Genomic DNA, 13,802 nt, shown 5'->3' with positions numbered 1-13,802 from the left:
GATCTGATTGGCTACTGACGTTTCTGGTCATGTGACATCTGCGCCAATCGTGTGACGCCTGTTTCTATCACTGGTTAAGCTTAGGCACTCTTTCGAAGTTGGTTAAGGTTAGAGTTTGTCTTAGAGCAGGGCGATAGAACACCAGCCCTGATTCCAAACTCTAACCGTAACCAACTTCGAAAGAGTCGCCTAAGCTTCACCAGTGATAAACTAGGCGTTAGGTAGTTTGCAGGCTGTTAGAGGCGGAAATAGGCGCAGAAACAGGCGTCACGCGATTGGCGCAGATGTCACATGACTAGAAACGCCAGTGGCCAATCAGATCGCGGAAAAATGCAAGTTTGTTGGTAAAAGACTACACGCGTCCAGGTTACACACAAAAGACCAGACCCCCCTCCCGCGATTATAAATGCGCAGGATGTAGTGAGATGTATATTGGAATACTGTGTCGGCCTCCGTTGAAGAAGCTGCCAGGTGGAAAACTCGATCTGAGTTTTCTTTTCTTTTTTTGCCAATGCGCGACCCCACTTTGGGTCACGACCCGTAGTTTGAGAACCGCTGCTTTACACACACCACATGTAAAAACTGAGCTTGGTAAAACCGCGTTTAAATATTATGCTGTATACAAATGGAACGAACTACAGAAAACCTTGAAATTACAATATTTAATTATGTTACAATATTATATATAATATAAAAGTATTGAAATCTGATATTTTAGATGTTGCTTGTACTCGTTTAATTTGCTGTATGGTTACCTATGACTGATGAACAATACTTGTTTGAACAATGAACAATACTTGACCCCTATTAGTCGATTAGTCGACTAATCGGTCGAAAGGAGCCGTAGTCGACTGCCAACCTCTTAGTCGAATACAACAAATTTTAAATAAATTATAATAAAAAGAAATGTAATTTTAATTTTTGTATCATTCTTTCCAAAAGAAAAGAGGCCTAGAAGCTAATGGCACGCATACCAGAGGCTATAACTGCCTACGAAAACAGGCACAGAGGCACTGAAAGAGGATTTCACCCATCTAATGAACACACTAGACTAGACAAATATCAAGATGTATCCATCAGTGGACCAATTGCATGCTTTTGCAGAGGACAAGAAGCCTTCAGTCGACTCCTTCAGACATTAAGCACCCCCCACAGCCCAAATGGAATGATACAAATAAAAAAATTAAAAATAACATTTTTATTTAATTTTTTTTGTCGACTAATAGTCGACTAACGGCAAATTTTGGCCAATCATAGTCGACTATCCAAATCCTTAGTCGGGGACAGCCCTAGTTTCTATACAGTATGTCTGTACACAGGTACACAGTACACAGGTCTCTCTTGAAATATAAATCTCGATCTCAATGAGACTACTGTCTAAATAAAGGACAATTCATTTTTATTTTTATTTGTTATGTTTTGAGGAGGACTGTGGCCGTCTCACCTTGGTAGAGCCACAGATGAGTCAGTGGAGGGGAGACGGCTGCTTGCAGTAGATTAACGCTTCGCCGCCCGTCCAGATGAGTCATGATCTAGCCTCAGCCTTGATCATATAATGATGGCTGGCAGGTCAGCAGAGGTCTCAGGGTAATCCAATCAAAACAGTCATCAGAATTCGTGTGCTGCTGTATTTTGGGTTTTTGACGATTTAGTGGTTAAAGGGATAGTTCAGTTTTTGGAACCCTAGCCCTTTTTCTTGTCTACAAACAAACATGATGGGTTAGTGCCTTAAAGGAAAACTCCAACATTTTGGGAAATTAGCTTATTTGGCATCTACCCTGGAGTTAGACAAGAAGATACATACCCTTTTTCTTCTCTGTGCATGCAGTAGGAGTAGGAAGACACGCACCGTTAGCTTAGCTTCAGTCACTGGAAGTAGGTTCCTCCATTAGCCTAGTTCCAAACGTCTTCCTACTCCTACTGCATGCACAGAGAAGAAAAACGTATGCATCTTCTTGTCTAACTCCAGGGTTCCCAAAAATGTTGGAGTGTTAACACTTTGGCTGCCATGGGTTAAATTCATTATCAATCGTAGGTTGCCGGCTCTATTTGTCTATAGAGAAAGTCCCCTTCTTTGCAGGGCTATAACTTTTAAAATTCTATTGCTACATTGCCATTATTAGGGCCCATTCAAAGTCCTATATGTATTGTTCATTGTGTAGCAACGTTAAACTTTTTCATTCACATATTCATAGTAAAGTATGGTCTAATGTATAAGTATGTTTTCATCTCTTTCTGCAGCTTTCTCCAGAACGTGATCTATAGCCCCAAATACATTATATTGATGATGCAATACAGTTTTATGGCAATCAGCGCGATATAAAAAATTCCAACTAGACGTACTTCTAGAAGTTACTACACGTCATCTGATGTTGACCGGATGGGCTAGGGGGCGTTTATAATTCCGTGGGCAGCGTTATACCAATCATCTAATGTGGGTCAAATGTTGATAATAGCAGTTAGTATCGAAGACGGTAACTTTACACGCTAAAACTCACCCCAGTCTCCGCGCGCCGTTGGGCGATCATCGTAGAGTAGAAATTTTACCATTATGGGATGTCGATTTACCCGGTCCATCTCCAGCTTGTATAATGGTATATACGTCCAAATCATGTTGTTTATCGAGTTATTGGCAATTGATCGCTATGTAGTGTGTCGAGATCGAGTCCCGGAACCTATAGCTAGTGCCCGGAAGTAATACGGCCGACCAGCACAATCTCCATAGCACTTCCTGTTAAGCGATTGCGCCGATCGGCCACCAGATGGCGCTCCTGAACCGCCAGAGAGCTCAGTGGGTCCTCCTGGTGGATCTCAGGCCAGCGGAGGGGAAATATGAATCCGATCCCAGATTTTTTAAATATTGATATTAAAGACGCTGTAAAGCGTCTTCGGCAACTTGAGCATGGCCGGGAATGACGTGTTTAGGCGTTTTCCGGCAGCCAAAGTGTTAAGATACATACGTTTTTCTTCTCTGTGCATGCAGTAGGAGTAGGAAGACGCGCACCGTTAGCCTAGCTTAGCGTCAGTCACTGGAAGTAGGTTCCTCCATTAGCCTAGTTCCCAACGTCTTCCTACTCCTACTGCATGCACAGAGAAGAAAAAGGTATGCATCTTCTTGTCTAACTCCAGGGTAGATGGCAAATAAGCTAATTTCCCAAAATGTTGGAGTTTTCCTTTAACTCAGTGACCCACAAGAAACACCCAGTCATCAGCGTATTCTGAAACAATCAACATTTTACTATAGGCTTGTTCTTTTACACTGAATTGTTATATAGCCAGCAATAAAAAAAATAAAAAATAAAAAAAACGACTTTATGGTTTTCTTAAAGGGATAGTTCCGATTTTTGGAACCCTCGCCCTATTTCTTATTCACCAACAATGATGATGTTGGATCAGTAAGATCCTTTCCTCATACTGGCTCCAGATAGTTGGCCACAAACCAATGCAAAGTCAATGGGGTCAAGCTCCTGTCTGTACAGGCCGACTGAGGCTCTACTCCACAGTGCAACACAAAGTAGATTTCAGTGAGCTTCAGTCAGCCTGTACAGACAGGAGCTTGACTCCATTGACTTTGCATTGGTTTGTGGCCAATTATTACAGAGCTAGTATGAAAATCATCATTGGGAAGTAAGAAATGGGGCTAAAATAAAATCATATAGTAAAATGTTGATTGTTTTAGAATAAGCTGATGACTGGGCATTTCTGAGGGTATTTATTGAGGGTAATTCCTTTTATGTAGTAGGAAAAAAAATTCCTTTTACCCTTTGCCCTTCTCTCCTACAACTCATCATTGTAAACTAGGGATGGATGATGTGGTAAAATATGATATCACTATATTTTTCATGTTTTTGACGGTATAACGATATTTGACAGTATTTGTATTTTCCAGTGCAAATTACATTGTGATTTCTTAATACATTTTTTCATTATAAATTGTATATTTTCATAGAAAATCTTTATCCCAGAATCGCTATAATACGGCTGCAAGGATTTTTTTTTTATTAACCTATACAAATAAATCTATGGATCCATGACGGTATACCTAGATATCCGGTGTACCCACTACTACTGTAAACTATCCAATACAACGTAAAACCTTCCTTACATCAGAACTCAAATTATAACTTTTTGTACACATCACTCGTATCCATTCACTTACTTCAGGTATTGGGCTATGTTGACCCAACAAAAGAAAAATGTCTGAAAGTATACTTTGTGTACTGTAGTACTGGATACTTTTCATGAATTCATAAAGTATACTAAAGTCATTTTAAATTGAAACCACTTAATATTGAAATTGAACTTTTGGTGTATTTCTGGTTACTTTTGCTTAACAAAATAGTACACTTTTAATACGTTTACTAAAGTAAAGTTTTTTTTATCATCACCGGTGATAATATGGGTGAACGAATAATACATTTTTGTGTTTCGATTTCAGCTGTGCTTTCTGGTGTTCTGGACTCCTCACTTCTCAGAGAAGATCCTGGTTGACATTATCGGAGTGGATTATGCTTTTGCCGAGCTGTGTGTGGTCCCACTCCGGATCTTCTCCTTCTTCCCCTTGGCGGGTAAGAATCCTGAATAGGACCTACGTCCCATTCAACGTGAAAAGCCCTCAATGGACAGCCTTGTTGTTTCCTCTTCTGTGAACAATGCCTAGTAGTACTGCTTATACTGTGGTTTAATCATGGTGTGGGTGATTTTGTTTTGTTTCCACTTTGTACGTGTGTGTGTGTGTGTGTGTGTGTGTGTGTGTGTGTGTGTGTGTGTGTGTGTGTGTGTGTGTGTGTGCGCGTGTGTGTGTGTGTGCGTGTGTGTGTGTGTGTGTGTGTGTGTGCGTACGTACAGTGACTGTTCGGGCTCATCTGACTGGCTGGCTGATGACCCTGAAGAAGACCTTTGTTCTGGCGCCCAGCTCGGTCCTTCGCATCATAGTCCTCATCACCAGCCTCGTTGTGCTGCCTTATATGGGGTAAGTCAACCCTCTCCCAAGCTACCAGTGTTATAGGGGCCAGTGGCAGTCTTCTCAACTCCATTCTATGGAGATTTTTGTGAAGTACAACCCCCCCCCCCCCCCCCCCCCCGCCCGATAATAATAATAATAATAATACAGTTTATTTGTATAGCACCTTTCATACAGAAATTGCAGCTCAAAGTGCTTCACAAAAAAGACGGGCATAAAATTAACACACAAGTGCAGACATATAAAATCAAAGTTTTTCACATTAATAATAATAATAATTAATTTAATTTATATAGCGCTTCTCAATAACCCGAAGTCGCTGACAGTTATTAGGATCTAACATCCCAACAGGCCACCTTGTTTATGGTTTGATTCAGTTTTAAAAATAGACAATAATAAAAAGAGTACGATATTGCAATAGTGCCGTGCAATAAGTAGTAGAATAGAATATACATGAAATGAGCACATAAAGTGCAGACATATAAAATCAGTTTTTTTACAGTGCAATACAAATTTTAATTGTTCCGGTGTACAACAAAACATAGGGATCTAATTTTGATAGACATGTATAATTATTGCAGCACATCGATTTGGTCTTGGCAGACAAGACTTAACAAGTAGTCCTTAGCCGTCTGTAACTGGCAGGGGAGACCTTAACAACTGGAGCGGAACTTGCCTCTGTTATGCCAACCTTTTCAAAAGCCTTTGACCGACCGAGTCACACAATTTTAGAACAGAAACACTCCCCTGCATCTACTGAACCCTCCGATATGATACACCGTCACCAACACAAGCACTGCCCTCTTCTACCAAGGTCAAAGCTGGGTTATTAGAAGTGTGTTCAGGATTCCTAGAGGATCTGCCCGTCTCTTATGACATTTACATTTAGTAATTTAGCCCAACGCTTTTATCCAAAGCGACTTACAAGTTTTGTACGATGTTACAATGTTCATCAAAGTGTTCAGACTCGAGTGCTACAGTGTTGAGTGTGCGTTAGTATATTAGGAAGAGTGCATGACAGTAAGAAGGTTCGTTTATTTATTCTCCCCCCCCCCCCCCCCCCTTCATTTCAGATATTATAAAAAAAAATAAAAATAATTTAAGTGTGAAAGGTTTTCACTCCAGAACTTTGGTTTCTGGAGAAACGTCGGCAGCCGTTAGAATTGACAAGTCAGGAATTCAAACATGTTTCATACCTCTTGCGGTCTGCTCAATCTACATCAGATCTCCACTGCTTCCTCTAAGCCCGCCCCCCCCCCCCCCCATCCACCCTTGTGTTTATACCGCCCCCTAGTGTAAAGTGACTTTTAGTTCTAGAAAAGTGCTATATACATCTCCTTTATTATTAATACTGTTATTATTATTATTATTACATGGCATCATATTGCACATTTACGGCCTGTGCGACTGTGCAAGGTCTGAGCACGATCATCGCTAAGAGATGTTAAAGAGGGGCCTCGATTATTGATCAGTAGGACGGGACCTTTCTTGCCTGCTGAGGATTCTGCCGGTTTGTGTTTCAGGGTTCATGGTGCCACACTCGGGGTGGGCTCCCTATTGGCCGGTTTCATTGGGGAGTGTACCATGGTTGCCATAGCAGCCTGCTATGTTTATAAACAACAGGTAAGAACACCCACCAATTTAAAGAGATGATACCCGATCCGTTTGTCTCCACTGGTCACGCGCCCCTATCTGTGTTTGCATTGTTGTGGAATTTTTTAAAGATTCAAGATTCAAGAGGTTTATTTGTCACATACATACCAGGGCATACAGTGACATGTGGGTGGCCATGCCCGCTTTGATTGTGCAATAATACCAAATAATAAAATGGACATAATAAACAGGTAATAAAATAGACATAAAATAGACATGTTAAAGTCCTGAGATAATGCTATAATACAATGTTAGCTACGAATTAAGGCAATGGGTCCTATGTACACTACTATACAATATAGTTTTTACTCATTATCCTTATGCTACACTTGCTATTTCTAAACTATACTATACAAGAACCACAACAGTTCTTTCCTTAAAGTGACCTTTCCATTTTGTTTAAAGTGACTGTGTGTGAGCGAATGCAGAATGTGTGCCAAGGAGCCAAGACAGTGAACTGTAGAAACTCAGATGAGTCAAATTGTATAAAAAGAACATCGTTTTATTTCTGTGGCCACAGAAAAGTATCCTCAGTTTACAATCAGAGACAAGTCTACACAAGCGTCTGACCAGAAAGTGAGAAAGAGCTCTGGTCCGATTAAATTAAATACCAGCTGGGAATGACAAATGAAAACAAAGATGAAAAATTCAAACAAAAGATGGGTTTAGGGGTTTTGTCGTGTCTCACGCAAGACTGATATGAAGACTAACACGAAAAGAACAAGATGTTATCTTTCTTCGACGTGTCACATCTAAGTCAAGCTGCCCTGGGCCTTGGCCGTTGTTTAAAGAACACTGTCAAGACTGTCGCCTAGTGTCTTGACTAGTTAAAGCTTTGTACAGAGAATATGTATTTAAACAGAGCTATGAACTAATAAGCCCAGTAAGCTGTACAAATGATGTAATAGGATGAAACATAATATCGGGGCGACAGTGGCTCGGGAGGTAGAGCAGTCGTCTGGCAATCCGGAGGTTCCCGGTTCGATTCCCGCTCCTCCTGGGCTGCGTGTCGATGTGTCCTTGAGCAAGACACATAACCCCTAATTGCTCCCGATGAGCAGGTTGGCACCTTGCATGGTTGCCTCCACCGTCGGTGTGTGAGTGAGTGGGTAAAATGTGAGTAACAAATTGTAAAGCGCTTTGGATAAAAAGTGCTATATAAAAAAAGCAGCCATTTACCATAATAATTACCACAACAGCAGCCTGTTTGTTATTAACAGAGGTGTAGAAGGGTGGAGCTTCCTGCTTGCCTTGTGACATGGTAGATTTAAATCTATATCCCTTTATCCTGTGTCATTTCCCCCTCTGTCACTCTACACAGAGGTGGAAATTATTCTTGATTTTACTTCCTATAACTTATAATAGGTTTGCTGGCGATAGAGACAGAGCGCAAATAGGTCCGGCCCCCTGACCAGAGGGCAAAACATTCCATCGCTCTCCGTTTAATTTGTATCCAAACTGTAATCAAGGCTTAGGCGTCACATTGTAAGAGTCCAATGTCGGAGGACTCTCACTCTAAAAAGATGATTGACAGTGCTGATCACACACACAGATGTGCACAGGAGAAGTACAGAATTGTGAGTGTTTTTAGTGGTTGTAGCAACACAACCATGTTTAAATAAATTATTTCCTGGCTACCCCACACACCCAAGAGTAAATAACTTACACACGGGGCAGTACGTTAGGTAGGCAGTGGTCCTTGCTCCCAATGCACAGCTAATGATTAATCAACGTCATATAGAGGGATAGGAAATCCTGAACAGCTTGTTTAGGCTTGTTCATTTGAAGTTTTGAACACTTCCAAAACCCTCTGGCCAAACGGCATCCATACAAAGACTAACCCGAAATAACATTTCAGACTGACTGATGTTAGGCAGGGACTCCAGATGAAAACGAGCTCATTAGCTAATTCTGGCACATTTACATTGATGTGGAAACTGAATATGTTGATTAATGTGCACGGTCACTGGGCAACAAATAAATAAATAAACTTAAACCTAAACAACATTTTAGACTGACACATCCATACAAAGACTAACCCTAAATAAGTCTGTTCACTAATATGCACCTTTTGACCTTGATTTGAACCTTTTTGGCCAAAGTGCACTTTCTTTTTTACTGACCGGATTTATTTATTAGACTATACAGATCAGCTATATAAGGATCCTGTTCTAACAGTGTCATGAGTCTTGTGCTTTAATAGTGTCACGTATGTCTCGTGTCCCCTGTTCTGTCTTGGATGTGTGTAGGTGCAGCCGCGGTTTGCCATATTCATTAGGGATGGGTACCTTTCACATTTGAACCGATACGGTACCTGTGAATCGATACCGGTACCCAACGGTACCTTTTTTCGGTACTTTAGTCTCAACATTTTTTATTTACCTACCTCAGTCGTGAAAAAAAAATATCCAAACTTCAAATAACTACAATTTCGACCGTTTTCGGCTTGTCATTGCTTTGACTGCTTTGTTGTTGAATCAAGTCAAATCCTAGGTAAGCATATATTGTGCGTGTGAACGTTGACATGAAAAGAAAAAAGGTAAAAAAAAGAAAATGTGTATCTCACTTGAATCGATACCCGGTAGTACCGACGTGTTTCGGTTCGATACCTTAAAAGTACCGAATTCGGTACCCATCCCTAATATTCATGCCCTAAATTGCCACTTGTGGGACAACGTTTATTTTTTTTATTGAATTGAATAACATACAAAATAAATTCACAATGCTGCTACTTCCCCTTTAATCTCTGGGGAGAATCTCAGGACAGCGATGTGCTGGAATATACTGCAAATGAGAGATCCAAAAAAAAAACTCCTAAAAATACATCGTTCCTCATTCCACCTCATGACTATGTTCTTCTCTACGCGGTCTTTCCACAGCAGAACGAGATGACCAGCGAGCTGGTGGCGGAGGGGGAGGGCGAGGACGCCGCCCCCATGAGCGAGGTGTGCGCCAGGAGCCAGATGGATGCCATAGAGGAGCTGCAGGAGGAGGAGGAGCAGGAGTAGAGGACTTGGAACAGGGGCTCCAGCGACCATGGAAACACGGAGCGGGGGGGGGGGGGGGGACCAGGACTATGGAGAGGGGGGGGGGGGGGGGGAGACCCGAGCATGGTTTGGTTTGAGGGGTTCTCCCGAGAACGAACGATCAACCAGTAAAAAAAATGTACGAGGTCATCATTAGAAGACGAGGTGTTCTACATGTCGACCCTGTCCGCCATTACGACGCACACTGTAAAGAAAGCCATGCACCTATTCATTCTTCAGTGTAAAGAAAATACCTTGATGTCTTCCAAACCTCTGGACAATCTCCATATATTTTTTTTTTGCATCATTACACCAGAGAAGGACGTATTAACCACTTTTTCATGTGTTCACTGGTCAATGAATGAGGGGAAACAAACCGACACGGTAGAATTTTTCCTTCTGCTACGAAAAGAACTAATAAAAATGAAAACTGTTCGTCGAGTGGTAGTGGAGTTGCTGAAATGACAAGATTATTATTTCATGTTTTTATATTATTTTAATCAAGGAGGAGCCACAAAGCTTCCGCTTGATTTATAAAAAAGAAAAAAGTATGTTTTGCGTTTTAAGGGACTTGTTGGGTTGTGCAATCGTATTTTACATAAAACGGTGTACAGATTAAATGTTGTTTTATATAGGTGATGCAATATGTATATTTAATTGCTCAGAGGGGTCAGGAATCCCTCGTTATAGTATTGCGTGTTTATTGAATATTATGATTGTCCACTTTCCATGCAGTCTGGGAGTCCATCTACTTTCCCTCTGCCACGCCCCCTTCCATTCTCCTGGTAGCGTCTTCAGATGATGTATATGATGATGATGATGTCATTATGATGTCATAATGTATTGTATATACTGTACAGGCATTCTTGTTTGGCTAAATAAAACTGCTTTATTATTATTAGCCTGCCTAGAGACTTGTATCATACTGATGTCATACTGATGTCATGTACAGAGAAGCCAACAAAGAATGTCGTAGAAACTTGTAATTTTTTATTTCACTTGAATTATGTAATCACCCCACCACCCCCCAAACAAAAACAATCCAGTGCAACGACATCACTTCTGCAAAATGGCGTCGTCATATGAATGACAGCATCTCACCCTCACCTGCTCAGGGCAAGACAATTGGCCTCATATCATCCCTTTACAAATGTTCATTGTTATTGTGCATTGTTCTAAGGCAACATGGAGGACCAAGCAAGGCTTCATCACTAGAGAACAGGCCAGGGGGCTGCTGGTTCAGACTGCTGCCAGTAGCCGTAGCAACATTGGCACGTTTATCTTTTCTCCCAAGAGCAGCTTGGTTAAAGGCAACATGTTACACATCTTAATACGAGTCTCTCTCTCTCTCTCTCTCTCTCTCTCTCTCTCTCACACACACTCACACACAGAAAAAACAAACCATGCCAAACACAGGGACAGCGACTGATCTTATACAGTAATGCCTCGTCTCCACTAGCGAGGGTTTAGCCGTGCCGTGGCGCCTGTCCGACACAGTTAGCGTCTCCATTGTCTTTAGGACCCGTTTGTTGACCAGACCAAACCTGGCTGAGACACCGCCACCTTTTACAACATTGCCAGACCGGGCTGGGACTGTTGTGTCATCATGGTTCAGCTCGTGTACCACAGTTGGTGGTGTGAATTTTTGAAAGGTTGCCTATAGCAGCAACCGGAGAGTTTACAAGAAATGCAATGGAAACACAAACCCAACCATACCATGCTAGACCATGGCTGGCCATAGCCAGGCTGAACATAAGTTAGTGGAGACGAGGCATAAGTCTCTTTTCCAGTTCCAATCTGGTGTAGGCTATTGTTAAACCACAATATAAACCACTCAACAATTCCTAGACTACATCAGCAGGTTGACTAGCTGAGCTACTCTTGAGTTGGGATTGTTCCTTTTTAACAGATCACTGATCAGTAAATGTAAATCCGCTAGAACACTCAAAACCCAGAAATGGACGACTCTGTTGCTTTTTTTTGGTTTCTTTTGCCTTCATAATCCATAGAATAAGCCGCTAAGAACATTTTATTTCCAATTTACAGACTCATTTGTGTGGCGTTATCTATGTTCTTGTATCAATTATTTCAAGATACAAACTGTGTTTGGTGCCTACAATCCCACAATGTAACCCTTTCCCCTTCAAACATGTTTGAGTAATTAAACAAGACACCACCTTTCTTCCCAAAGGTATATGTAATCTGATTACATATGTCATTTGATTACCGTTTTTCTTCTTTTTTTTCTGCTTTACAGTAACAATTAGTTATCTTTTCTTTTCTTTTTATATTTCACTTCATTGCATGTAAATCCATTACTCCACGCCCCGAACCTAAAGAGAATCTCTGCCAAACGTCCAGTGTTAAAACCTATAAAGCATGGTGAATCTATCCTGGTGTTAATTCCGTGGTGTTGCCGGCACCAGTCTTGATGAATCTTCACTGCCGTACTACCAAACGGTTAACCCTTTCACTGCGACAATACAACAGAATGTTAACCCTTTCACTGCCATACAACAGAAGGTTAACCCTTTACTGTCACTAACGGTGATACGGTTACCGTCGGTAGTGTGATAGTAAAGGGTTAACCTTCTGTAGTGTGGCAGTGACAGGGTTAATTATGTGGTGCTACAGGCGGCACCAGTCTTGAATGGGCTTCTCGACAGCGGACTTCATTAGGGACTCGGACCAGGTTCACTCCTGCTCTGAAAGAACGCGTGCTCGCCCCCCCCACCACCACCCCCACTGTAACTGTAAACTCAAAAAGTACACTAATTTGGATCGGGTTTAGCGGATCGCCTCAGCTATTAAGACAAACCGCATCACTTAATCTGCATCAGAGTCAAATATACAGTATGTACACACATTGGCAAATATAATAATAATATTAATAATGATTTAAAAACTCAATACAGTGCACAAAATGGGTTCAATCGCATTTTTGCAATGGGTCTCTCGAGGGACCATATCTTTTAATTGGCATAAGTCTTACTTATGGTGATCGACCTGAGGAGTGGGTTTTTTGTGTGCGTGGCAGTAGCGGGATCAGCTAGAGGCCAGTTCCTCCGGCAGTTCTGTGGCGTCTCCCACCGGGACGTTGTAGTGGCGGTCGTCCTCGGTGACCAGCCACACGGACGGCCAGTCTTCCTTGTGGTCGTCGGGGTAGTACGTCACAAACTCCTCCGTCTCGGCCATGTAGAGTCTGTAGACCTGAATGGTGCACTGCAGGGCATGTCCCAGTAGAAACATCTCCACCTGCAAGGAAGTCACAATTTAGGGGTGTGGGGCGTGAGTAATTGATTACTCAAGTAGCCGCCCGTTTCAACTGAACTCCAGTGGTTTTTGAGGGTGCTAGATCTTTTTTTTTTTTTGTTACTTACAACCGTAATATGTCTACTGAAAGTGATTGTTTTTGTCACTGAAACAGAAATCTCGGTCTGAAATCCCGCAAGACGCAAGTCTGAATCTCCCCTCGGGGATAAATAAAGGTTAAGAAAATTAAAAAATTGTAAAAGACAACACTGGAAGCTGTGGAGCGTGAGAGAGTGTTATGCCGTGCCAGCACCAACCACGATCAAAGGGATAGGAGGAAGTGTCTCTGTGAACACCGGCATTACGATGCAGCAATATTAAAGTGGGTTCACCCGAGGCCATGGACATGAAATAACCGGCACGGCTCGATACTCCACAATCCATGCTGTTGCTCATACTAGCTCTGGGTAGTTAGTCCACAAGCCATGCTGTTCCTCATACTAGCTCCAGATAGTTAGTCCACAAGCCATGCTGTTCCTCATACTACTGTAGCTCTGGGTAGTTAGTCCACAAGCCATGCTGTTCCTCATACTAGCTCTGGATAGTTAGCCACAAACCAATGCAAAGTCAATGGGGTCGAGCTCCTGTCTGTACAAGCTGACTGAGGCTCACTGAGACGTACTCGCACCAAGTAGATGTCAGTGAGCCTCAGTCAGCAGTACAGACAGGAGCTCGACCCCATCGACTCTGCATTTGCATCAAAACCCACCTATAGCGCCTGGCCTTCCCTGACTCACTTTGACTCTTGCCTTGCTTGTTGACATGCTGTTTTGTTTCCTTGTCTATCAGTTTATTTTTTATTATATACTTTTCTTTGTTCTTAGCTATGTGAAGCACTTTGGTTGACA

The 13,802-nt window shown here is 41.9% G+C and overlaps 2 protein-coding genes across 2 annotated transcripts in view; one reads left to right on the top strand and one right to left on the bottom strand.

Moving 5' to 3' along the window:
* Positions 1 to 9,661, top strand: part of ankha (ANKH inorganic pyrophosphate transport regulator a) — a 55,462-nt gene extending 45,801 nt beyond the window's left edge. The window contains exons 9-12 of the mRNA XM_084325726.1: positions 4,439 to 4,568; positions 4,849 to 4,972; positions 6,487 to 6,586; positions 9,496 to 9,661. Coding sequence (XP_084181852.1) covers positions 4,439 to 4,568; positions 4,849 to 4,972; positions 6,487 to 6,586; positions 9,496 to 9,624 — 483 coding nt within the window. The 3' untranslated portion in view covers positions 9,625 to 9,661. The remainder of the gene's footprint in view (positions 1 to 4,438; positions 4,569 to 4,848; positions 4,973 to 6,486; positions 6,587 to 9,495) is intronic.
* A 53-nt stretch (positions 9,662 to 9,714) lies between these two features.
* The window catches only part of LOC311237621 (uncharacterized protein), a 66,033-nt gene continuing 61,945 nt past the window's right edge, over positions 9,715 to 13,802 (bottom strand). Inside the window, exon 11 of the mRNA XM_084325560.1 lies at positions 9,715 to 12,897. Coding sequence (XP_084181686.1) covers positions 12,688 to 12,897 — 210 coding nt within the window. The 3' untranslated portion in view covers positions 9,715 to 12,687. The remainder of the gene's footprint in view (positions 12,898 to 13,802) is intronic.

This window comes from Notolepis coatsorum (assembly GCF_963971535.1).
Source record: "Notolepis coatsorum genome assembly, chromosome: 12".
NCBI lineage: Eukaryota > Metazoa > Chordata > Actinopteri > Aulopiformes > Paralepididae > Notolepis > Notolepis coatsorum.
Note: the sequence above shows the minus strand (reverse complement) of the source record. Positions and strands in the feature narration are given on the sequence as shown.